The 27,186-nt window shown below is 35.0% G+C and overlaps 2 protein-coding genes across 2 annotated transcripts; one reads left to right on the forward strand and one right to left on the reverse strand.

Moving 5' to 3' along the window:
• Nucleotides 1-6,100: 6,100 nt before the first annotated feature.
• LOC117327096 (sorbitol dehydrogenase-like) lies at nucleotides 6,101-17,803 on the forward strand. Its single transcript, XM_033883924.1, has 9 exons — nucleotides 6,101-6,258; nucleotides 6,685-6,718; nucleotides 7,562-7,726; nucleotides 11,749-11,908; nucleotides 13,365-13,483; nucleotides 14,251-14,316; nucleotides 15,976-16,154; nucleotides 16,475-16,596; nucleotides 17,448-17,803. Exons 1-9 carry the CDS (start codon nucleotides 6,205-6,207, stop codon nucleotides 17,602-17,604), a joined length of 1,056 nt encoding a protein of 351 aa, XP_033739815.1. The 5' UTR covers nucleotides 6,101-6,204; the 3' UTR covers nucleotides 17,605-17,803.
• Nucleotides 17,804-18,771: 968 nt separating this feature from the next.
• LOC117327097 (ATP synthase subunit b, mitochondrial-like) lies at nucleotides 18,772-26,665 on the reverse strand. The gene is made up of 8 exons (XM_033883926.1): nucleotides 26,565-26,665; nucleotides 24,832-24,871; nucleotides 22,917-23,182; nucleotides 21,887-22,056; nucleotides 21,219-21,344; nucleotides 20,477-20,554; nucleotides 19,519-19,620; nucleotides 18,772-19,061 (listed from the first exon to the last, which is right to left on the reverse strand). The coding sequence occupies exons 1-8, from the start codon at nucleotides 26,602-26,604 to the stop codon at nucleotides 18,993-18,995; spliced, it is 891 nt and encodes a 296-aa protein (XP_033739817.1). The 5' UTR covers nucleotides 26,605-26,665; the 3' UTR covers nucleotides 18,772-18,992.
• Between the last annotated feature and the right edge of the window lie 521 nt (nucleotides 26,666-27,186).

Consider the following 27,186-nt stretch of genomic DNA (forward strand, 5'->3'; position numbering starts at 1 on the left):
ATATTTCTATTTAGCAAAGAGGGGGCAAATGTTTGGAAAGCGATGTTGCAGTGAAGAATGATTTTTTTTTCTTCAATAAACGACCTTGATATTCTAACAAAGAAAAACTGTTCAAAATATCTTATGGCAGCCTGAGACTATTATATGATTATATAGGTATCTGCTATCAATGATTTGTTTGCTTGGTTTATCATCCTTTGAACAGACAGGGTGATTTTGATATGTTGTCTCCTTGTAACAGTTTGTGTCTTCCTCTCTGAACAACATACGGGAGGCCTGTCACATGCCATCCAGAGCAATAAGGGTAAAGTGTCTTGCCCAGGGACACACCATCGACAGCACAGACCGGTTCAATGCTCAGTTTCCCAAGAAACACAAATCTACTCGGATAGAGAGAGTTGAACCACATACCTCGGATCAACTAAGTCTTGCTAGAGTTATGGAACGCCAAAGCTGCCTTATATAATAAATGTTCATTATATGGCCCGATTTTACTATTATATGATGCGATATTGTCATTATAGGATACGACATTATCATTATATGATGTGACATTATCATTATATGATGCGACATCAATATATGATACGACATTATCAATATATGATGTGACATTATCATATGATGTGACATTATCATATGATGTGACATTATCACTATATGATACGACATTATCATTATATGATGTGACATTAATCATATGATACGACATTATACCATTATATGATGTGACATTATCATTATATGATGTGACATTATCATTATATGATGTGACATTATTATTATATGATGCGACATTATCATTATATGATATGACATTATCACTATATGATACGACATTATCATTATTAGGTGACATTATCATTATATGATGTGACATTATCCTTATATGATATGACATTATCATTATATGATGTGACATTAATCATTATATGATACGACATTATCATTATTAGGTGACATTATCATTATATGATGTGACATTATCCTTATATGATATGACATTATCATTATATGATGTGACATTATCATTATATGATGTGGCATTTTTATTATATGATACGACATTATCATTATATGACGCGACATTATCATTACATGATACGACATTACCATTATATGATGTGACATTATCATTATATGACGCGACATTATCATTACATGATACGACATTACCATTATATGATGTGACATTATCATTATATGTGACATTATCATTATATGATACGACATTATCATTATGTGATGTGACATTATCATTATATGATGTGACATTTATCATTATATGATACAACATTATCATTATATGATACGACATAATCATTATGTGATGTGACATTATCATTATATGATGTGACATTATCATTATATGATACATTATTATTATATGATACGACATTATCATTATGTGATATGACATTATCATTATATGATACGACATTATCATTAAATGACGCGACATTATCATTATATGATACGACATTATCATTATATGATGTGACATTATCATTATATGATACGACATTATCATTATGTGATGTGACATTATCATTATATGATGCGACATTATCATTATGTGATGTGACCTTATCATTATGTGATGTGACATTATCATTATATGTTACGACATTATCATTATATGATGTGACATTATTATTATATGATACGACATTATCATTATATGATACATTATCATTATGTGATGTGACATTATCATTATATGATACGACATTATCATTATATGACGCGACATTATCATTATATGAATCGACATTATCAGTATATGATATGACATTATCATTATATGATGTGACATTATCATTATATGATACGACATTATCATTATATGATGTGACAGTATCATTATATGATGTGACATTATCATTATATGATGTGACATTATCATTATATGATGTGACATTATCATTATATGACGCGACATTATCATTATATGATACGACATTATCATTATATGATGTGACATTATCATTATATGACGCGACATTATCATTATATGATACGACATTATCATTATATGATGTGACATTATCATTATATGACGCGACATTATCATTATATGATGTGGCATTATCATTATATGATACGACATTATCATTATGTGATGTGACATTATTATTATATGATACATTATCATTATGTGATGTGACATTATCATTATGTGATGTGACATTATCATTATATGTTATGACATTATCATTATATGATGTGACATTATTATTATATGATACGACATTATCATTATATGATACATTATCATTATGTGATGTGACATTATCATTATATGATGTGACATTATCATTATATGATGTGACATTATCATTATGTGATACGACATTATCATTATATGATGTGACCTTATCATTATATGATGTGACATTATCATTATATAATACGACATTATCATTATATGATGTGACATTATCATTATATGATGTGACATTATCATTATATGATACGACATTATCATTATATGATGTGACATTATCATTATATAATACGACATTATCATTATATGATGTGACCTTGTCATTATATGATGTGACATTATCATTATATGATACGACATTATCATTATATGATGTGACATTATCATTATATGATGTGACATTATCATTATATGATACGACATTATCATTATATGACGCGACATTATCATTACATGATACGACATTATCATTATATGATGTGACATTATCATTATATGATACGACATTATCATTATATGATACGACATTATCAGTATATGATGTGACATTATCATTATATGATGTGACATTATCATTATATGATGTGACATTATCATTATGTGATACGACATTATCATTATATGATGTGACATTATCATTATATGATGCGACATTATCATTATATGATGTGACATTATCATTATGTGATACGACATTATCATTATATGATGTGACATTATCATTATATGATACGACATTATCATTATATGACGCGACATTATCATTATATGATGCGACATTATCATTATATGATACGACATTATCATTATATGATACATTATCATTATCTGATGTGACATTATCATTATATGATACGACATTATCATTATATGATACGACATTATCATTATACGACGCGACATTATCATTATATGATGTGACATTATCATTATATGATGTGACATTATCATTATATGATGTGACATTATCATTATATGATGCGACATTATCATTATATGATGTGACCTTATCATTATATGATGTGACATTATCATTATATAATACGACATTATCATTATATGACGCGACATTATCATTATATGATACGACATTATCAGTATATCATACGACATTATCATTATATGACGCGACATCATCATTATATGATGTGACATTATCATTATATGATGTGACATCATTATATGATACGACATTATCAGTATATGATATGACATTATCATTATATGATGTGACATTATCATTATATGATGTGACATTATCATTATATGATACGACATTATCATTATATGATACGACATTATCATTATATGATGCGACATTACCATTATATGATGTGACATTATCATTATATAATGCGACATTATCATTATGTGATGTGACATTATCATTATATGATACATTATTATTATATGATGCGACATTATCATTATGTGATGTGACATTATCATTTGATACATTATTATTATATGATGTGACATTAATCATTATATGATACGACATTATCATTATTAGGTGACATTATCATTATATGATGTGACATTATCCTTATATGATATGACATTATCATTATATGATGTGACATTATCATTATATGATGTGACATTATCATTATATAATGCGACATTATCATTATGTGGTGCGACATTATCATTATATGATGTGATATTATCATTATATGATGTGACATTATCATTATATGATGTGACATTATCATCATATGGTGCGACATTACCATTATATGATATGATGTGACATTATCAGTATATGATACGACATTATCATTATATGATGTGACATTATCATTATATGATGTGACATTATCATTATATGATGTGACATTATCATTATATGATACGACATTATCATTATATGATACGACATTATCATTATATGATGTGACATTATCATTATATGATGTGACATTATCATTATATGATGTGACATTATCAATATATGATGTGACATTATCATTATATGATGTGACATTATCATTATATGATACGACATTATCAATATATGATACGACATTATCATTATATGATGTGACATTATCATCATATGGTGCGACATTACCATTATATGATGTGATGTGACATTATCATTATATGATGCGACATTATCATTCTATGATGTGACATCATTATGTGATGTGACATTATCATTAAAGGATACGACATTATCAATATGTGATGTGACATTATCATTATATGATGCGACATTATCATTATGTGATGTGACATTAATCATTATATGATGTGACATTATCATTATGTGATGTGACATTATCATTATATGATGTGACATTATCATTATATGATACGACATTATTATTATATGATGTGACATTATCATTATATGATACGACATTATCATTATATGATGTGACATTATCATTATATGATGTGACATTATCATTATATGATGTAACATTATCATTATATGATACAACATAATTATTATATGATGCGATTGGCGTTCCATATAAAACAATGTCTTTCCATAAGGATTCGTGAATTCTAGTGTGATAACAGATCAACATTTTAACATTCTGTTTGGAATCACCAAAAAAAAGGCAAATAATATGATCTAATGATAAAATCTGTCCCAATTAACATTCTGATGAATATATAATATCCTCCCCTATATCATCTTCGTTAGTCAATGAAGTGACACATAATCAGAAGCCTTGGCTAGCAATGTAATGTTTGCGACAAGCACCAGTCACCGATTTTAGAGTGTGTTTGGGGAAAGACACGTGGTCGTGTTTATCTTATCAAATAAACGACCTTGAGCAACTTTTAAGGTCGCAGGACTAAACTTAGCCTGTAGCATTAATATTAGCTGGCCTGCACTATAACTATCAACGACACAGGCCCATCGGGCCCGTTTGTTCTACCTTTACCTAGATTTGGCCGTACTTGTAGGGTTATTTTCTGGTTGTATGGGAGGTTTATGTAGATTGACCACACGAATTAATAATTTATACTTATATTTGGGTCAACCATCCAACCAGATTTGGTGTGGAGAGGGCTCGCTCTAAAAAGTGGGTCACGAGAAAGATAAACAGAACTACGTATACGGTACAGCCAGCACTGTATGGAGGCGGGCAGTGGCGACTTCTTCATCTATCTTAAAACCTCCAAGGAGTTGTGTCGATTTTCCAAAAAAATACCAATTTTCAAAACAAAACAAAAATAATAACAATAATAATAAAATTCTTTATGAAATATACATCTTGGACTGTTTTATCCTTTTCATTTTTCATCATAGATATATATATATATATATGATATCTTACTTACAATGACACAATATATATTTTATTATGTGCAATGCTTTTAATTACAAGATTGATTTGTCCCTTGAATAACGGACAGAATTGAACAAAAAACATCTATGTATACCGTTCTGTAAATAAAACACACTAAAAATCATTGTATCTAAAAAGAATTGCCGATTGTATACAGCAAGTACAAATAAAATTCGCCAAGGTAAGACGTTTACGTATTGATGTAAGTTTTGTTTTCTGTTAATTATTGGTAAATGTGTGTGATTGCGAGTGCTGTTGTACTAATTAATAGTTTTACCATTTACCGAAGTTTTTAAGTTGTTGTTTAGTAATGGTGACAGGTTGACATAAGTGTCTGTGACACGTGTTCATATTTCCATCATCGCCTTGTTTTATTGTATACAATGAAATGCTTGAAATGAAAAATAAAAGAAAGTTTAAATAAAGATGTTTATGGGCACCCAAATCGTGAATACATTAAGTGTCGTATTTATCAGAGGAATCGACACAAATGATCACACCGCGAAGAAATTTACATTTACAGTAAGCGCTGTGGGGTTTTTCCGTACGCGATATCGGTGCTTCCATAGACAGTGCACTTGAGTCTGGGAGGCTAGATTTCCCAGTTGTATAGCAACCTGTCCAAAGCTCCAGAACGTCCAAACAACTGGCCACTGACCAGTCAAAATGTCGGACACCAATCTGTCAGTCGTGCTGCACAAGAAAGGCGATCTTAGACTGGTCAGTATACCTCTTTTAAATACGCACGTGAAGTGTTCCTCAATATATACACGTTTTATAAATGTGTGTCAGCTCGCCGCAGTCGCGCGGACCACGTACGACTGCCCGTACGTATATGCGTAATGGTATTTACGCATGTTACTAGTACATGTACAAAATGTGTATCAAACGGAAATCAAGATCGAATAGTAACTTGTCATTTGGATTTACCCTCACCAACTCACCAACTGAGAAATGCAGACACTCTAGAAAAGCACGACTGCTAACGGTCCAAAACTATCTCATTTTGGCGCCATACCCTCCCAACTTTTCTGGCTGCTTTTACTGCAACATATCCGTCCCAATGCAGTTCACTAATTCAAATAATGTGCAGTTAATCTGTGCCATATTTTTGGCATGTTAAATGTTTGTTGTTTATATCAACAGGAAGATCGTCCGATCCCGGAACCAAAGGAAGGGGGTGAGTAACATTTAAGTCAATTTCCCCCTGATTTATATCATATATGTCCTAAACGACCATTAATTTGTGAAACAAATTCTTTTTTTGAGATTCTACTGATTTTGTAGACAGTTCCGACCAATTAAAAGACCCGAAGTCTTATTGAGTGTTATGTACAAATTAATGAAATAACCTTGACACACGTTCAAGGTCACAGGAGTCAAAATTTATATAAAATGAAAAACCTAACAGATGATTAATAGAAGGGTCGTTATAATTAGCTAGGAGACTGCTTACATGTGCTACAAAGTCGATAAATGTATTTGAGTCATTAACCAAGGTCAAGGGGTCACAGGCCCATATTCAAGGTCAGGGGTTACAGACCCATATCCAAGGTCAAGGGGTCACATACCATATTCAAAGCCAGGGATTACAGACCGGTGTTCAGGGTCAAAGGATCAGAGACCCATATCCAAGGTCAAGGGGTCACATACCCATATTCAAGGTCAAAGAGTCACAGACATATAGTTAAAATCAAAGGTCACAGACCCATATCCATATTTCTGCTATGCCTACTTTTGGTATGTGTAATCTATGTGTATTTTGGCTGTTTTGTCGATTTTGTTATGTCTAACAATCTGTCAGTCTTCTTTCTGTTTTGTCCACTTTTGGTATGTTTAAAAATCTGTCTGTCATTTGTTCACTTTTGATGTCTAACAATCTCTCTTTCTTTTGTCTGTTTTTTCCAGATTTTAGTAAATCTATCAATTTGTACGTCTTTAAAATTTGTCTGTTTTGTCCAGATTTTAGTCTGACAATCTGTCTCCTGTCCATTTTATTTTGTCTACATCATTTGTTAAACAGAGGTACAGTTGTCTATGCGTAAAGTTGGAATATGTGGATCAGATGTGAAATACTGGACAGCCGGGGGTATTGGTCATTTTGTGGTCACTCATCCAATGCTTCTCGGACACGAGTGTAGTGGAGTGGTCAGCAAGGTTGGCAAAGGGGTGACACACCTGAAGCCAGGTAAGTGGAGGTTTAAGTTCACCTTATCAGAGTGTTAAAACACAACTGTGTCATCCACTGTCATTTATATATAGCAGAAGTCAGAAGCATCAACTAAAACTGTCTGAAAAGCAGGTGAAATACTCAGAAATAGTAATGCAACTCACTTTATTGCAAAATTATTTTTTTTAAATCCTCCTGAATTAGAAAACCATGCAGTATTAGAGGTATATCTTAAGACTTTCAATAGAACATTTTTACTGCTTTTACTTTTTAGGTCATCTGACCCAAAGGGTCAGGATGACCTATAGTCATCGTGCTTCGTCCGTCGTCGTCCGCCGTGCGCCGTCCGCCGTCCGCCGTGCGCCGTGCGCCGTCCGTAAACTTTTTCTTTCAAAACGCTACTCCTCCTTAACGCTTGGGTGGATTACTTCCAAATTTGGTTTGAAGCATCATTGGGGGAGGGCAATCATATTTTATATAAATGAGGCTGGTCTGACCCCTGGGGCCAGAAGGGCGGGGCCCCAAAAAGGGAACTTAGGTGAATATTGCTATAAAATCCTACTCCTCCTTTACCCTTGGGTGGATTACAACTAAATTTGGTGTGAAACATCATTGGGGGAGGGCGGTCATATTTTATATAAATGAAGTTGGTGTGACCCCTGGGGCCTGAGGGGCGGGGCCCCAAAAGGGGAACTTTGATGAAATTTTGCTATAAAATCCTACTCCTCCTTAACCCTTTAGTGGATTTCAACCAGATATGTTGTGAAACATCATTTGGGGAGGGCGGTCATATTTTATATAAATGAGGCTGGTGTGACCACTAGGGCCTGAGGGGCGGGGCCCCAAATGGGGAACTTTGATGAAAATTTGCTATAAAATCCTACTCCTCCTTAACCCTTCAGTGGATTTCAACCAGATATGTTGTGAAACATCATTTGGGGAGGGCGGTCATATTTTATATAAATGAGGCTAGTGTGACCCCTGGGGCCTGAGGGGTGGGGCCCCAAATGGGGAACTTTGATGAAATTTTGCTATAAAATCCTACTCCTCCTTAACCCTTTAGTAGATTTCAACCAGATATGTTGTGAAACATCATTGGGGGAGGGTGGTCATATTTTATATAAATGAGGCTGGTGTGAGCCCTGGGGCCAGAGTGAAGGGCCCAAAAAAGGGAGCTTTGATGAAATTTTGCTATAAAATCCTACTCGTCCTTAACCCTTTGGTGGATTTCAACCAGATATTGTGTGAAACATCATTGGTGGAGGGTGGTCATATTTTATTAGGTCATCTGACCCAAAGGGTCAGGATGACCTATAGTCATCGTGCTTCGTCCGTCGTCGTCTGCCGTCCGCCGTGCGCCGTGCGCCGTCCGTAAACTTTTTCTTTCAAAACGCTACTCCTCCTTAACGCTTGGGTGGATTACTTCCAAATTTGGTTTGAAGCATCATTGGGGGAGGGCAATCATATTTTATATAAATGAGGCTGGTCTGACCCCTGGGGCCAGAAGGGCGGGGCCCCAAAAAGGGAACTTAGGTGAATATTGCTATAAAATCCTACTCCTCCTTTACCCTTAGGTGGAGTACAACTAAATTTGGTGTGAAACATCATTGGGGGAGGGCGGTCATATTTTATATAAATGAAGTTGGTTTGACCCCTGGGGCCTGAGGGGCGGGGCCCCAAAAGGGGAACTTTGATGAAATTTTGCTATAAAATCCTACTCCTCCTTAACCCTTTAGTGGATTTCAACCAGATATGTTGTGAAACATCATTTGGGGAGGGCGGTCATATTTTATATAAATGAGGCTGGTGTGACCACTAGGGCCTGAGGGGCGGGGCCCCAAATGGGGAACTTTGATGAAATTTTGCTATAAAATCCTACTCCTCCTTAACCCTTTAGTGGATTTCAACCAGATATGTTGTGAAACATCATTTGGGGAGGGCGGTCATATTTTATATAAATGAGGCTAGTGTGACCCCTGGGGCCTGAGGGGTGGGGCCCCAAATGGGGAACTTTGATGAAATTTTGCTATAAAATCCTACTCCTCCTTAACCCTTTAGTAGATTTCAACCAGATATGTTGTGAAACATCATTGGGGGAGGGTGGTCATATTTTATATAAATGAGGCTGGTGTGAGCCCTGGGGCCAGAGTGACGGGCCCAAAAAAGGGAACTTTGATGAAATTTTGCTATAAAATCCTACTCGTCCTTAACCCTTTGGTGGATTTCAACCAGATATTGTGTGAAACATCATTGGTGGAGGGTGGTCATATTTTATATAAATGAGGCTGGTGTGGCCCCTGGGGTCAGAGGGGCGGGGCCCCAAAAGGGGAACTTTGATGAAATTTTGCTGTAAAATCCTACTCCTCCTAACACCCATAGTGAATTATTACCAAATTTGGTGTGAAACATCATTGGAGGAGGACAATCATATTTTATATAAATGAGGCTGGTTTGACCCCTAGGGCCAGAGGGGCGGGGCCCCAAAAGGGGAACTTTGGTGAATTTTTGCTATAAATCCTACTTCTCTCTAACCGTTGGGTGGATTAATACGAAATATGGTGTGAAACATCCTTTGGGAAGGATGGTCATATTTTATATAAACGAGGCTAGTGTGACCCCTGGGGCCTGAGGGGCAGGGCCCCAAAAGGGGAACTTTGGTGAATATTTGCTGTTAAATCCTAATCCTCCCTAACCTTTTGGTGGATTACAACCAAATTTGATGTGAAACATAAGGTGACGGCAATCATATTTCTTAATGAGACAGGTTTGACCCCTGGGGAAAAAAAGATGGGGCAAAAGGAGCGCTTAGGTTAAATATTTCTTAAAAATGCAATTCCTCCTTAATGCCTGAATTGATTACAACCATATTTAGTATGAAACATCATTGGGGAAAGGCAATCCTAATTGATATAAATGAGTCTTGTCTGACCCATTGGGACAGAGGGGCATGCCCCAAAAATGGGAACTTGGCTAACATTTTGCTTTATGATGCTGCTCTTCCTGGACAAGCTAAATGGATAAAAACCAAATTTGATCTAAAAGATAACTGGCTGCGATAAATAATTTATGGTAATAATGCTGGATTGGGGTGTGTGTCCCTGCTGTGAGTGTAAGTGTTTGTCAGATGACCGTTAAGGCCCATGGGCCTCTTGTATAAATGAGGCTGGTGTGGCCACTGGGGCCAGAGGGGCGGGGCCCCAAAAGGGGAACTTTGATGAAATTTTGCTATAAAATCCTACTCCTCCTAACACCCATAGTGAATTATTACCAAATTTGGTGTGAAACATCCTTTGGGAAGGGTGGTCATATTTTATATAAACGAGGCTAGTGTGACCCCTGGGGCCTGAGGGGCAGGGCCCCAAAAGGGGAACTTTGGTGAATATTTGCTGTTAAATCCTAATCCTCCCTAACCTTTTGGTGGATTACAACCAAATTTGATGTGAAACATAAGGTGACGGCAATCATATTTTTTAATGAGACAGGTTTGACCCCTGGGGAAAAAAAGATGGGGCAAAAGGAGCGCTTAGGTTAAACATTTCTTAAAAATGCAATTCCTCCTTAATGCCTGAATTGATTACAACCATATTTAGTATGAAACATCATTGGGGAAAGGCAATCCTAATTGATATAAATGAGTCTTGTCTGACCCATTGGGACAGAGGGGCATGCCCCAAAAATGGGAACTTGGCTAAAATTTTGCTTTATGATGCTGCTCTTCCTGGACAAGCTAAATGGATAAAAACCAAATTTGATCTAAAACATAACTGGCTGCGATAAATAATTTATGGTAATAATGCTGGATTGGGGTGTGTGTCCCTGCTGTAAGTGTAAGTGTTTGTCAGATGACCGTTAAGGCCCATGGGCCTCTTGTTTAAATATATTATTTGAATTAAACATATAAAACAGTTCCATGTGACCTATCAAGGCCTAATTGGGAATTATGTTTCAATTTGTTTCAATTAGATTGTCATATTGCAATATGTATACCAAGATAAAAGATTCTTAGAAATAGTTTTAGTGATAGATATTTCATTCGTTAGGTGACCGTGTTGCTATTGAGCCTCATGACATCTGCCGTAAATGTGAGTTCTGCAAATCTGGAAGCTACAATCTGTGTAAAGACGTGTTCTTCCTGGCAACTCCACCAGACAATGGTGCACTGGCCAGATACCATACACACGCTGCCGATTTTGTTTTCAAGTAAGTGTTCTGTTGTCCTTATCTGCCAGAGTTAATTCCCTTTAGTTCATTCTAGCAATAAGCTTGACAGCCATGTAGGTCAAGAATGATATGATGTTCCTTTTATATAAAAGATTATAAACATCCTAGTTGTACCTATGCAATTTCATGTATGTTTTTCTCAAAACTTTTAAATACAAATTAAGCCTGTGTTTCCTCTGGCCCTGACACCAGACTTGGACATAGGGTCATTCTGACAGATAGAATAGATTTCTCGTGTAGGAACTTTATACCAGACTGGGGTCAGGGCCAGAGGAAAATTGGCCTTACACCAGACATCTTCCAGTTAGAATGACCAAGTCTGGAGACAGGGCCAGAGGAAACTCGGCCCTACACCAGACATCTACCAGTTAGAATGACCAAGTCTGGCATCAGGTCCAGAGGAAACTCGGCCTTACACCAGACATCTACCAGTTAGAATGACCAAGTCTGGTGTCGATCTACCAGTTAGAACGACCAAGTCTGGCATCAGGTCCAGAGGAAACTCCAGAGGCCTAACACTAGAAAAATCTATCTGTCAGAATGTTGGGCTAATACAGAGTGAATGAAAATTTGGGTTCCTACAGCTGTACCACCTATATCCATATTTTATTAAAATTTTGAATTATTGATCACTGAGCCTATGTTATGTAAAGTTTTGATATACATGTACCATATTTATCCTGTAATAAGCCCAGGAGGCAAGCACCTAAAATTTGACTCAAAGTAGGGGTTTGTCTTATTGAAAGACAATAAAATAGCATTTATTAGCATATTTACTGTGAGCAATAGACATGGGCGGGCTTAAAATTTATTAAATGAAAAAGAAATAACATTTGTTAGCGTTTTATTGAACTGCAATAGACTTAGCTGGGCTTGTCACCAGACATGGGGTAATTGCTTAGTATCGGGGATTTTCCTACAACTTTTTAACTAGGTCCAGGGTCCATTGAATTGGGAATTTCTACACGACATAATATGACACTGGGAAAAACAAAAAATATAGAAATTCTTTTCTTTGATGAATATTGCCTTTACATTATTTTTGATTTCATTTTATTAGATGTTATTGTTTTTTATTTTTCAAAATTGCCTTAATATAGGTCTAACACTTTGTATATAAAACATACTTAATCATTCAAAAGTGACTTCAAAATTGGGAATTTTTCAGTGGCAAATTGGGAATTTTCACAAGATTTTTTAGGGGAATGGGTCCTTTTAATGGACCCTGTTTCTATTGTAGGAAAATCCCCGAGTATAAATGCGGTATTGATGGGATGGTGGTTGAAACTGTGTACTAAATTCAAACTCACACATCACAACTTTGGCTTTAAATTATTGTTGATGCTTATATATTTGATAAAACCTAAATATCTGATTTGGTATCAGCATTTTACTGTGATATGAATCATTTTTCGTGACATGTCATTTGTTTCAGGTTACCCGATAATGTGAGTTTTGAGGAGGGTGCCTGTGTGGAGCCCCTGTCGGTGGGTCTCCATGGCTGTCGTAGAGCCGGAGTTACCTTAGGGAGTCGTGTCCTTGTTTGTGGAGCCGGTATGCATTTAACCTAAATTAAGGATTAAGAAGTCATTTCATTTATTCAATTCTATTTAATGTATTTATCCTTAAATAAGCCCCTCCCCATGTGTAAAGTTTTAAACTGTATTTATCATTAAATAAGCCCCTTCCCAAATGTAAAGTTTTAAACTGTATTTATCCTCAAATAAACCCCCTTCCCATCTTTAAAGTTTAAAACTTTATTATTAATGCCCACTTCCCATGTGTAAAGTTTAAAACTGTATTTATCAAGAAATAATCCCCCTTCCCATGTGTAAAGTTTAGTACTACATGTGTATATCCTTAAATAAGCCTCTTTCCAAATTGTTATGTTCAGTATCAAAGTTTGTGAAGGACTTAAATGTGAACCACTTTTAGCTTATTCTTACAGAATTGGTGATTCTGCAAAAATAAGGGATGTTGCTTCTTTGTGAGCAGGGGCTTATTTGCAGAGAAATGCAGTAATAATAGTACATATACAACCATATTTTTCCTTCATTGAGCTCAATTCTGGTAATAAAAAAAACATCCTCCCCTTCTTTCTGACTATTTGTTCATTGGGAGGTTACCCAGAAATAAGCTCATCCAACTTAGGACTGATCCACCGACAGGCCTTAATTAAAAGACAGTCTGGTATATCCAAAATTGACTGTCCATGGCAAAATTTTTGAGATTAAGATTTGTTTGACATCTTTTAATAAATGTTTGGTGTGGATACCATAGGTATTAGTCTATAATACCATGGTAAATGTCTTTTTTTGCAGGCCCAATTGGCCTGTGTGCGATGCTGAGTGCCAAGGCTTTAGGTGCAGCTGCTGTGTGTATGACAGGTAATAAAAAACTACAAAATCTTTGTGAAACAAGTATACATATATGTATATCAATCACTATTACCTCTTTGATGGAAATGTAGTCGAACTCAAAGTCAAACGACACCTCAAATGTTGGCTTTTGGTCAAAATAATGTTAAGTTCAAAACATTAACAGATACAAAAAAAAAAAAAAATTCATGATGTAACTATATAATATCAGTTTAGACACAGCATCCTGGAACATTTTCTTTAGGTTGGGAAAGTAAATATAATAGAAGTTATATGACACAACCAATATGATATTTAACAGCGTGACATTTCAGTGATCAAAAAATGGTCATTAGTCTGATGAAGGTGACAGTGTAGTCATCAAAACGTCACACTCTTAAATATCATATTAGTTGTGTCATATAACTTCTATCATGTAGACTAAGCATCCCTTTTGACGATAACTGAGAATTAGGTCTACAGGAACTGTGTAATATGTTGAGAGTTATGGGGAACTCGCTTAACATTACATATCGTCAAGTAAAACCACAAATGTCTTTCGAGTTGCCTTTTACATTGTATATGATTAATCCAAAATGTATCTTACAAACAAAAAGAATAACAACGAAGGGGAATAACTCATATACATATGGAGTAAGATTATCTCCCCTAGACTGTACAATTATGTCATCTCATAACACCCATTCAACCTCATCTTCGCTAGCCAAGGCTTCTGATTACGTTACACTCCACGAACCCTTGGCAGATATAGGCGTCAGTTCTGGCCCTCTAGCGGAGATTCGAAATTACCACCCTTTACACATGAAATTTTCGACCAATCAAAACGAACGTTACCGATTTACTTCATCGGTGATGTTTACAAACGCACATGGAGGCTTGTGTCATTTTGATGAGATATGTGATCAATGACTTCTATTAATTGATCAATCACTGCGAATGTTTCCCAATGATTGTACGTCTCTGTATTTAGATAAAATACCATGACATAGTCGACAATGTAGCTCTGCACTGGGCGCCGCAATTGTTGTTTACTGTGAAACCAAGACTGGATGTAAAACGCGATTTGATTGGGTGCCCTGGGATTCCAGGGCACGACGGTTTGAACACGACTATATCTGCCAAGGGTTCGTGTAGTGTAACGTAATCAGAAGTCTTGGCTTGCGAAGATGATTCAACCTATGATGTATACAATAATGTTTCAATAGATGTCAAAGTTGAGAAGACGTACAAAACATACTTCTCTTCGATTAAACCTATCATATAGACAAAGCATATTAACGATAACTGAGAATTAGGTCTACACGAACTGACAGACCAAAAGGCAGGGAGAATGATGTATACACCATTCAATAAATGTCAGAGTTGAGAACACGCACAAAACATGCTTCTGTTTGATTAAACCTACCTGTTACTTCAAGATTAAGGGGGTGTCCAGTTGTCAATCTGTCCATATTCCCCATCTTCTGTGAACCACTGGACATTATCTATTGTGTTCAGAGAATACCTGGGTATGACTATTGGGATGTTAGAATTAATCATTATGTTCATATATTCTACTGCTTGTCCAAATGTCAAGGATTTACCAACCAACAAAGAACAAAACTACCCCGGTTAGTAATTACTTGAAACAATTCAAAATATCAATATCCTTATAAAAATAATTTTCAGACATTGACAGCAAGCGACTTGAGTTTGCAAAGAAATGTGGCGCCACGCACACCTTGGTGGTTACTAGGGATGATCAGCCCGAGGATGTGGCCGTCAAAGTAGCCAGTTTGATAGGAAGCGCCCCACAACACACTGTAGAATGCAGCGGAGCTCAGTTCTCTGTCAACCTGGGAGTTCATGTACGTCAGAAGATCCTTTACACACTGATCAACATTTGTTTGTGATAGTTTGGGTATTAAATACATTTTTTCCGAAATGTGAAGCAGATAAATTTTAAATAAATGTACTTATTTGTAAAGTCCATGTAAAATATTCATTAAAAATATTTTATCACATAACATGCTCATTCTACCATGTTATATGGCTATACCTAAATGCTCAAGGAATACAAAATTATTGAACTTGTTTGGAAATTAATAAATTCCAAATGACATAGCTACTTGCACATTTTCCAATTTTTTGTTCGGTTATATCATAACATTGTTACACATTATTTCAGGCCACGCGATCAGGAGGGACAATGGTGGTGATTGGTCATGGTCCCGATAACGTTTCGTTTCCTGTGGCCAGTGTCATCACCCGGGAGATCACACTGAAGGGCTCGTTCCGATACATGAACACGTATGTATGACTTCTCCGTAGTATTTACGTCACAGGAAAAAATCTTGGTTAGATTCTTAGATTGAAAACAGGAAATCACTTGACCGTAACTTAGTCCTGGCTTAATATATTGCCTTTAAGTTAATGTGGTCAAGATAAGTTTACCAAATTAATCTAATATTGTAATAGGAATATGTACCCCTTCTATGATCTTTATTTTGTCTGTCTCTATTCTCTTCAACCCTCTCTATCTTCATCCAGATATATATAAACACAACATGGTGTAATGGGGAGAGGACATTAATAAATAGGCAAAATTTGCGTCTAGTTATCAGAATTGTCTTTGTTTATAATGATAAAAATATGTTTACCGGGTAAACTAAAGTGAATGTGCAGTGGATCCGACACCCTTGAGTCAGAGGATTGGGGCCTTATAGGGGAATTGTTCAAAATCTCCTTTCTGCGTGGATGAAGGGTTTTTGATCAACTTTGGTCTGCAGCATCTACCAATGACAGAGACTCCCCAACTTAGATTTTTACCCAGTATCCAATCGGGCTCCTGGGGTAGAGGCATGGGGCCCTATATAGGAAAAAGAGAAATAAATAATTCTCTGCTTGGATAAAAGGATGAAGTATTAATTTCATCTTAAGCATTTTCAATGTAACCATGGTAAATTTAAGGTCAGAATACATGTATATAGACTTTGTCTGTACTCAATCAGTTGAGCATAAGACTAGTAAGCCAGAGGTTCCAGGTTGGACCCCTTGGAGATAAAGGTATTGAACTAATTAACATGATTGCTAAAATATCCAGGTAAGCATTACAGGCCCTCTCTGCCTCTTCTATTATTTATTTATTTTTGTTCCTCCAGCTGGCCCACATGCCTGGAGATGATATCCCATGGAAAGATTGATGTTAAACCCCTCATCACTCACATGTTTTCTTTGGAGGAAACACTGAAGGCCTTCGAAACTGCTAAATCCGGAGAAGGGGTCAAGGTCATTATTGACTGCGAGAAGAAAGGGTGACAAGAATCGCTGATAAAGGAGTGAAGATCATTCAGAAAGAAAATATGAAGGTCAGGACAGGAAGAAAGAAGCATGCAGTGACAATCCATTTAAGTCTTCCTGGCCTTCCTGACATTTATAATTCTAAATTTAATAAAAGGCAGATTGTCACATGATTTATATTTTTGTATCTATAGAATAAAACAATTTTATATCAGAACCGACCTGTTTTGTTATTTTAATCTTTTAAATCATATCAATGCTGTGCTGAATTAATGTTTTTAGACTTGAACAGTAGAGATATAGTAACGACTTACTTCAATTACATTGATGTTTTGTAACAAACTGTTTGTTGCGGTATTAGGTTAATTCCTTAAATAATAAGACATATCTTGTTAATTTTACAAAATTACTATGGTTTTAAGTTTGAATACATCATGTACAATAGATAGAAAATTCCATCAGAAATTTTGGAGGTAGATCTGCATTCACAAATCTCAGTTTAGAATACCTTGTAAAGGGAAGTAACTCCAAAACTAAACTGATTTGAACAGCTTTATGGCTTTTATCTCAATCATTATGAATAAATCACTTCAGCCTTTGAAACAAAAATTTCACTAATCTTAAAGACTTCAGTTCCTGAAGATAAATATCTGGAGATTGCCCCGGATTTTTTGCAAATAAAACTTGCTTACAAATTTTAAAGCTGCCTTTTGAAAAATGTTTTCTTTAAATACATCGATAAATGTTTGGTCTGCTCTCCATAAGGTTAGAAAATATTAACTTTTGTGCACAGTTTTAAAATGAACTTTTCAATATTTCTTCTGGTTTATCTTTTTTCAAAAACGAGAAATAATTCTTAAGCATCGGTACTATGTAAATATGTACATGTACCATACAATTTTCAGGTCTACTATTCCTTAATTTCTAATATTATCACTGGTAATTAAACTTCATCTAAAAACAATAACCAGATAAAATTGTTCTCTTGTTTGCTCGAATCAAGAAATGCAAGCATGAGAGGAAAATTGGGGAGAACTTTAATGACTACCTAATTACAGGTTTAAGCAAAGTTGTAAATTCACTTAAGTAGAATATTTCAAGCTATCCACAAAATTCCATAAATAATTGACATTATGTATGTATATTTCTATAGAACTGTATGTTAATATAATAAATACCACACAGTCTTTTTTTACAATAATTTTAATTTCAAAATTGACCTTCTAAATATGGATAACACCACAGCACTGATTCATTGTCAACACAGACAAGTATTTTTCACTCAGTTTCATCTTTTTTTCTCTCTATCGTAATTCCATAACAGAATTCTGACACAGTTTTTCATCACGTCACTGTCACGGAGATGTTCTTCAACTACCAAATACAGGGTTATGGTCTCCCTCCATCTACGTAGCTGTGTTGGTTTTTGCCAACTCACGAAGATTGGCCAAACAACTGTCCATCACCTGTTTCTCCTAAAAATGCAAAGAAACATATTTTTCAGACTCAGGACCGATACAAGTATGATTTGATTGATTGCACATTCTTTAAATTTTGCAGTATTCGCAGCCCGACATCCTCGGATATCAAGACCGTTTTCATTTTTGCGGTCCAAGGCCGTTTTCATTTTTGCGGTCCAAGGCCGTTTTCATTTTTGCGGTCCAAACAGTTGGACCGGTGTTGTTCGTTTATAAAATAAAGACAGACATGGTGATTTGATATTGTTTTCAGACGAGTCTTGACAAAGACCTCCATGGCTTGTATTGACATTTGCAGGTCCATCAAGATATATGTTTGAAATATTACATTTAAAAACTGATGAACCGGTTTGTCCGCATAAACGAACATGCCCTAAGCCATAACTTTATTTTTAGTCAGATGAAATATGAAATTAAAAAATTCACTTCAAAGAAAAAATATATATTGATTTACCAGTTGTGGGGTGATGTTGCTGTATACAGATTTTGTGATCCATTTGGCCATGTGTCCCTGCTCAAAGCTTTTCTTGGAGTTTGCAATGGATACCTGGTAGTCCTGCAAAATCACAATGAAATTCAACGGATAAATGCAACTGTACACAAAGTTTACCAGATAAATCATTAAGTTACACTTTTTGAAGTCAGTCTGGTTAGTCTAAGTTTAATATCTGAATTGCCAGAGTGACACTTTCCATTCCCAGCAATGCATATTTCTCGCATGATTTTTGATGGACATATGGAATACTACAGTATTTTTCCTCCATTCCCAGCGATTCATATCTACTGGACCTAGAGAATGTAGTACATTGCTCAGAGTAATATTCCTCACATGACTAATTCCCACACATAAATTCAATGGCACATGATTGGCTATTGATCCTGATATAGCTATTGATTATTCAGAATTTTTCTTTTTTTCTCCATTTTTTTCTTTAGATAAAGTAGAAAATACATAATGAATGCATAATAAGGTCAATATTTGATGTTTGTTGAGGGCAGTTTTTTTGTTTTAACTTTTTTCCCCACAAGTTTAAAAGTCAAAATGAAGATTACAAAAGGTTAAAATCTATACTTGAATCAACATTTTTCTGTATTATCTATATGCATATTTTGTTACCATGAAAAATCTCTAATTGAGGACAACATATGTTCAAAGTCAAACTTGATTAGTTGAGCAGAATTTTTCTTTTCAATTCTATACAGCTGGATTATCTTGATGACCACTTTAAATTTAGCAAACAACAAGAAATGTCAGGATCTTCGATGAACATGTCAGTCTTGTGAAGTTTTGGTTTTTATGTTTGGTAAAATTGTATCTTATGGTTAATATATATAAATCAAGGTAAATCGATAACAGACTACTTTAGCCTTACACTATAATAATAAACTCTATTTGATATCTATGTACTAACCAGTTTCCTCTTGGCCTCTTCATACAATGACTTGAGTCTCTGCCTGTATTCTATTTCCAGCTGCAAGCCTACATTCTCCTGCAAACAAAAATACAAATGTATCAACTTATTTATTTCCAAGAGACATAGCCACTGCTCTCTGGAAGGCGATGAGCCAGATTTCCACCATATTTTAAGAATGCTGTATTGACATGATGATAAATAAAATCATTCACAGAGAAAAATTCTACTGCCTTTACATCGAGATGTCTGTAAATGGAGGCCATGTCAGAACCTTGACAGATTTCAGGATTTACTTTACTATTTAGCCAGTATAATATGACCAGCTGGGATGTCCAGCTACTTTGTCCAGGTTTAGCATTTAAACCGACTCCCATCATCCATGGATACACACGATTGAACTGTTGTGAGGATGTAACCATATATGATGACGAAATCATATTTATTTTCAATTCTGAAGATTCCTGTTGCTTTAAATAAGCAAAACTATATATAGTACTGTAGTGTTCACTACTGTACTTCACCAAAACTAATAACCAAGGCCATTTTTAAAGGTAATGCTATCCAATGTAGTCCATATACAACTCATGTATCTGCATTTTCTTCGGGACTAGCTAGGAACAATTCCTTATCAGCTATTTGCAGTCCTTTCTCCCGATCATCATTATTTCATGAGTAGTGATAATGAGACTTATTTATGAAGAGTTTTTTGCCAGGTAATTTAACAAACATTAATTCCTACCTTTTTAACCTCGTACATATATTCCAGCGCCTCCTGCTGGTACATCATTGTTTTCCTATTCTCAATATTGTCGTTTGTTTCTTGTACAAAGTCTGTAATTGGCTTGTACCAGAAAGACTCCATGACCTGAAAAATAAACATAAATACATGAAGTCATTCTCATCAGGAAGTTTCAATCACATTATATCATACTATCTGTATCATGTCAAAAGACCAAATAGGCCCGTATCACCTGCAGCACTAGTCTCATGTGTATACTTGTTTCGTATACATATTTTAGTATAGATGCTGAATTTTTCCTCAAAGTTAAAACATTAAATAATTGCCATTATAAAAATATCTATATATTTGCCATTGTCTGTCTTTGTTAAGTGGATTAATACTTTCATTATACTGTTGTTTGCTGTATATCATGTAACCTGAATTCATATTTTATGTTGTATACTTGGAAAGTTTTTGTCTTGAAAAAGAGAGAGATCGCCTTGACAATGACAATTTACTTCTTTTTGTCCATACAATTACTTAACTGAACATTTTTATATAAAATATATCATAGCATGGTTAGTCAGAACAAACGAAGACAGTAGTGTGGGGCTTTACGCCACATCCCTGTGATAATGTGCGTGTCAAAAATTGAAATTTTGAAATGAAGAGCTGTATTCACTTACCTCACGCTTTTCAGTGACAACTTTTTTTAGTAAATCTGCCATTTTTGTACCCTTTGCTATGAGGTGAGCGCCTCCAAAAACAAAAACAGCAACTCCCCATTCATAGTCGGGCTTTATATATTCATGAGAAAAGAGAAAAGCAGGAGTTCCCAGCATCAGGACGTATGGACCTGAAAATATAAAGGAAATGTCCAGTGAAGTTGAACAATTTAAACAAGAGGCTGATTGGGCCTGTATTGATGATCTGTTCGATACTCTTACCAAACTATTATTACCAAGTGTTTATCTGTATGTTTATCTTTTTTCTAAGCAACATAAAAATTCAGTCAACAGCATAGCACATATGTGCAAAATGTGTTCCACATCATGGCACAGGGGTCGTATAAATTTTGGAAGTCAAAATCTTAGAGTTTTTCAAGACTTAAAAAAAAATAATTAAAGGCTAAATAGCGAACCCAGAGCTGTGCAAGCACTATACTGACTAAGATCAGATAAAGTTATCTTGTGAATCAAACCCAGGTAAAATTATCTGGAATTTTACAAAAAAAAAAAGATCTCTCTACTGATAAAAAATATGAGTGTTAATATAATCACATTTTCAACTAGAAAAACATTTGAGGTGTAAAAAAAAAAAAAAAAAAAAAATGAAAAACACAATTTTCAGAAATTTAAGGGTTTTTCAAGAACAACTTTTATAGATTTTCAAGGGTTTATAAAGTCTAAATGTCTTTTTCATGAGTTTTTCAAGAAATTCATCTTTAAGGATTTTTCAAGACCTGTGCGACCCCAGTGCCAAGAAGAAATGTGATAACCTGATAAAAATATCTTCAAAGTTTGGTTGGACAAAGAAACAAAATATATAGACTTATATATAAAGAATTGAAATTCTGACAATTACTAGTAGTCCTAAGTATTATAAGAATTACTTAGGAATATATCAGAAACGCAAAGAACATTACACATTACTTGATAATTGTGTGTATCACACGTTTTCTCCCTTCCAGTATGGTTTGGTTTTTATTTTACACACCCATGATTCCTGTTTTGTTGTACAGGGTCTCGAAGAATGTCTCCGGGAAAACAATGTGTCGAAGTTTGGGTGGATCCACCTCCTGTTTGAACGCAGGAAAGTTTTTGAGGTCTCTGTCTGGACCATAGAATATGTCACTGACTTCCTTCCACACAGCGACTCTTTCTTCTATAGTTGGTATGGGAGCACGTAAGTGGTTTACTCTGCGATGACCCACCCTACCGTAGTTAACGTTACCGATACCAGCTTTCTGTTCCACCACACATCTGGAAAAAACATCACAAGAATCAGTATTAAACTTTTACGTAGAAAATGTTCAAGGTGACGAGATGCAAGTAACATATATAAAACTGACTTCACACCATTGTGTACTATTAATGCACCTGAAGATCTTATACAGTGAAATCGAAAGTGTTGGGTAGTGTTGGGGCGAAATTAAGTTCTTTTGTCAGTTATCAGTTTTATATATAATATATAGTGTATACACTATATTCATTGAATAAAACACAACAGGAAATTCAAATCTTTATCTTTAGATCACCAACACAGAGTGTATATGATACATTGTGCTAAATATTTGATATATAACATAGTAACACAATTGACGAAGGAAGACAACTGTATGACTCGTGTCCTGACCCGGCCTCGAACTCATGATCTACGGCACCCAATCACCTAGCCAGAAATACCCGTAGCTTATATCGATATGCCACATTGATGTTCTTAAAAAAGAACGTTTCAATGGCACAGTGATAGCCGGCCTGATACCCTGACATGATCATTGTGAAAGTCGTCTATTAGATAATATGAATACCTGGATCGCAATGTATTTACATACATGGATATATATATCTTTCCTTTAGCACCTCACTTTCATTTTTACAAGGATAACATACCTCATTTGGTATTTTGGCGTTCAGATATGTTGCTTGAGACATTCATAACAACAGGTAAACTTAAAACATTTAGGAGATATGGCAGAACAATTTTAGTGGCCATGGTGCCTTAAATTCACTATTGGCGACCAGTTATCGACCAATAAGATGCCTGCATGGCCACTAAAAAATTGTGTAAATTTGCAGTCTGGTTAATAATCCTTCAAATGTTGCAGTCAATGCTACAATAACATTCACAATCGAAACAGTTACAGAGATATGTTATACCGATCTACAGAATTAAAAGAATTTTTTTCTCTCTAAATTTAAAACATCTAGGCCAGGCAACTGACTTTTCCAATTGGCCCGCAAGATTTTATGACTTGGTAGCCAAATAGGCCAACTGGTAAAAATATCCACTTGGAGCCATATCTCCCATATTACTATGTTTGCTTCATAACAAAATATGTAGTTTTAATATTTTGTAACAAAATGTTAACCAATTTTAAATGGATATAAAATTTCACCTTGACCTTTGACTGGATGACCTTCATCACTGGTCAGACCTCTTGCCTTATTTCTATGCCATAGCAAAAAGTTTACCAGTTACACTTCAACAGATACAAAATTTCACCTTGACCTTTGACTGGATGACCTTCATCACTGGTCAGACTTCTTGCCTTATTTCTATGCCATAGCAAAAAGTTTACCAGTTACACTTCAACAGATACAAAATGTCACCTTGACCTTTGACTGGATGACCTTCATCACTGGTCAGACTTCTTGTCTTATTTCTACATCATGGCAAAATGTTTACCAGTTACACTTCAAAAGATACAAAATTTTACCTTGATCTTTGACTGATGAATTTCAGCTCAGTCATCGACATCTTCACCACAAAATTAATTAGTAATTGAGTGATCATGCCAAATTTATATCTATATATAGCTACACCCACCTGTCATTTGTCTGAATTCATAGGTAACAGTGCATCATACATTATTAATACATTTTATAGTTAACAAATTAACATAACTTACTTTTGGTTACTGGCCAAAAGAACTCTTGCTGCATTGGCTCCTACAAACAAATGAAAATTTATAATGGAATCATTCAGGATATAATTATATAATCTACCAGAAAAAGGGGCATTCCTGAAACTAAATTTCAAGCATTTTACATGAACTGTAGTCAGACCATTATGTTGTGTTGTCATCAAAGCACGAGATCGTCATCATAGAAACATTGGAATAGTTAGCTCATACAATATTGGTATCTTTTTCAAGCTGAATGGGATGCCTTGATCTGGATGAATACATATATATGGTATAAATGGACAAAAATTTAAGTCCTTTTTTCGATTTCTTTAGTTCAAAAAGTAAAAAGCTATCTGAATATGGCTTGAATACATATGTACAAAATCTTTACCATTCTGATATAGTCATTTAAATCAATAATTACCAATCAGAGACCTATTTTCAAGTTTTCGAAATGCATATAGGTTGGTATTGGAATTCCATGGGGGGGGGGGGGCGGGGACTGGGAGTTCAGATGGACAATTAAGATGATTTATGTGTTTCAAATTTATGTGTTTCAAATTTTATTTAAACTATTTCTGTGTCCTGGGCTGTTGCTATCTCAGTCAATCTTTCACACAACTAATGAAAACCTGCACAAGTAACACACATGGCATTTTTTATTGTGATATTTTCATGGGAAAATCAACCTAACTACTTCCCAGGCACTGTGCTGATTAGTTAAACTCGAGAGAGATCATCTGATTGTGACACTGATCAATGTGTAATTATGGTAAATACTAGCTTCGATATACCGCTTTATTTAGCTAGATATAGATCTCTTTAGCTCAATTGGTTAAGTGAAAAAAAAAAGGGGGGGGGGGGGGGGGGTGTAACAACTAACAAGCCCGACAAAGCATCTAGTAAACAAAATGAACTGATGATTTTAATCAGACTGACTCTAGATTTTGTTGGTCTTTTTAATCAGTAAAACTGAAGGCAAACAGATATAGACTAAAAACTCTGTTTAGCCTTTTACATTTCAAGGTAGGCCTAATAAAAAAATCAAATATATGACACAGTGTAAGAGCTGGACACATTTGTCAGTCAATGGTGATAATTACTGATTATGTAACATATAGAATATAAAATGTACTAGTAGTGGACATGTTTATCTTTTTATAAGAAGTATAGTAATCAATTGTTGAACCTAGTACATATACGTAATTGACATTGTGGATGTTAGTGGTGTCATGATCGGGTCACATTCAAATGGCGGAATCTTTCCATTGGTTACTAACTCAAAGATTGTCATTAAAAATGGGAGAAAAGGAAGAAAAAACCCTGCGTTTTTGGCGTTTGGCTGGACGGTCTGCCGCTGTTCTGCTTTACATACACACTTCCACAACTTTTAGTATCTTCAAAGTTTGTGTGATCTTCAGATCTTAGCCTAATTACATGAGTTTAGGGGATTATCCTGAAAGTTGTGTTATTTTTTAAAAGAATCTAGTTGGACCAACTAGATGATGCGATACATTTTATTTTACCATTTGTACCGAATATAGCAGACAACCTTCAAACTAGTACTTTAACTAGTTGTGTGGAGTGTTGAACCGGCAAGAACACCACACCGGTCAATGGCGACATCATATTTGACCGAAATAGAAGATAATCAACAAGTTGCATTATTTTGACAAATGTATTGTTATTAATTGTTTTGCAAAGAATAAGTTGTATTATCAGTGGAATTATCGTACCTGCCCTGATGGTCAGGCTGACGGGTCGTAGTCGCATCATGTTGTCGACCTTCTCGTCCTTCTCAGGAGTGCCCGGATGATAGGTGTTACCGCAAAGCGTATACTATGTCGTTAAGATTGTGGGTCATACTAACCACGGGATTTTTTCGAATATACATATATGTCTTTTGAGTTTATAGTCAATGAAAAGTATCTGTATTTGAATATAGATGTCTACATTAAACTATACATAATTCTATTATAAGCAGACATCTCCATTTAATTACATATCCGACTTTTGAATATAATTCTGATACCTGAATATTAAATGGACATTCCGTCCTTCGGACATCAGTTGCACAGTTTCTGTTGATGAAATTTATGTCCTAACGATGATTACATGCGTGTTTGTGGCTTCATATAATGGAATCAATGCCGAAATGTATAAAGAAAATGCGTATCGTATAAAAAATACCGTATGTTTTGTGGTAATTAGGGATACTTCGGGTCAAATTAAGAATTTTCAGGACTTAATACTCGAAGAACTTTGGTTTATCTTGAGAGTAAAACTGCCTATAAATATAATGAATGCAAAGATTATAGCTTTTACTACTTGGAAAAAAATACATGTTTTCCAGTGAGT

The sequence above is a fragment of the Pecten maximus genome, chromosome 5 (assembly GCF_902652985.1).
Source record: "Pecten maximus chromosome 5, xPecMax1.1, whole genome shotgun sequence".
NCBI lineage: Eukaryota > Metazoa > Mollusca > Bivalvia > Pectinida > Pectinidae > Pecten > Pecten maximus.

Excerpts from the sequence above, each read along its gene's own strand:
- LOC117327097 (XM_033883926.1), bottom strand. The coding sequence starts at position 26,604 with ATGATGCGACTACGACCCGTCAGCCTGACCATCAGGGCAG. Across the intron at positions 19,621-20,476 it reads AAGAGGCCAAGAGGAAACTG|GACTACCAGGTATCCATTGC; the intron begins GTTAGTACATAG and ends GTGATTTTGCAG. Across the intron at positions 19,062-19,518 it reads GCAACATCACCCCACAACTG|GAGAAACAGGTGATGGACAG; the intron begins GTAAATCAATAT and ends TTGCATTTTTAG.
- LOC117327096 (XM_033883924.1), top strand. The coding sequence starts at position 6,205 with ATGTCGGACACCAATCTGTCAGTCGTGCTGCACAAGAAAGGCGATCTT. Across the intron at positions 6,259-6,684 it reads AGAAAGGCGATCTTAGACTG|GAAGATCGTCCGATCCCGGA; the intron begins GTCAGTATACCT and ends TTATATCAACAG. Across the intron at positions 16,597-17,447 it reads TCGTTCCGATACATGAACAC|CTGGCCCACATGCCTGGAGA; the intron begins GTATGTATGACT and ends TTGTTCCTCCAG.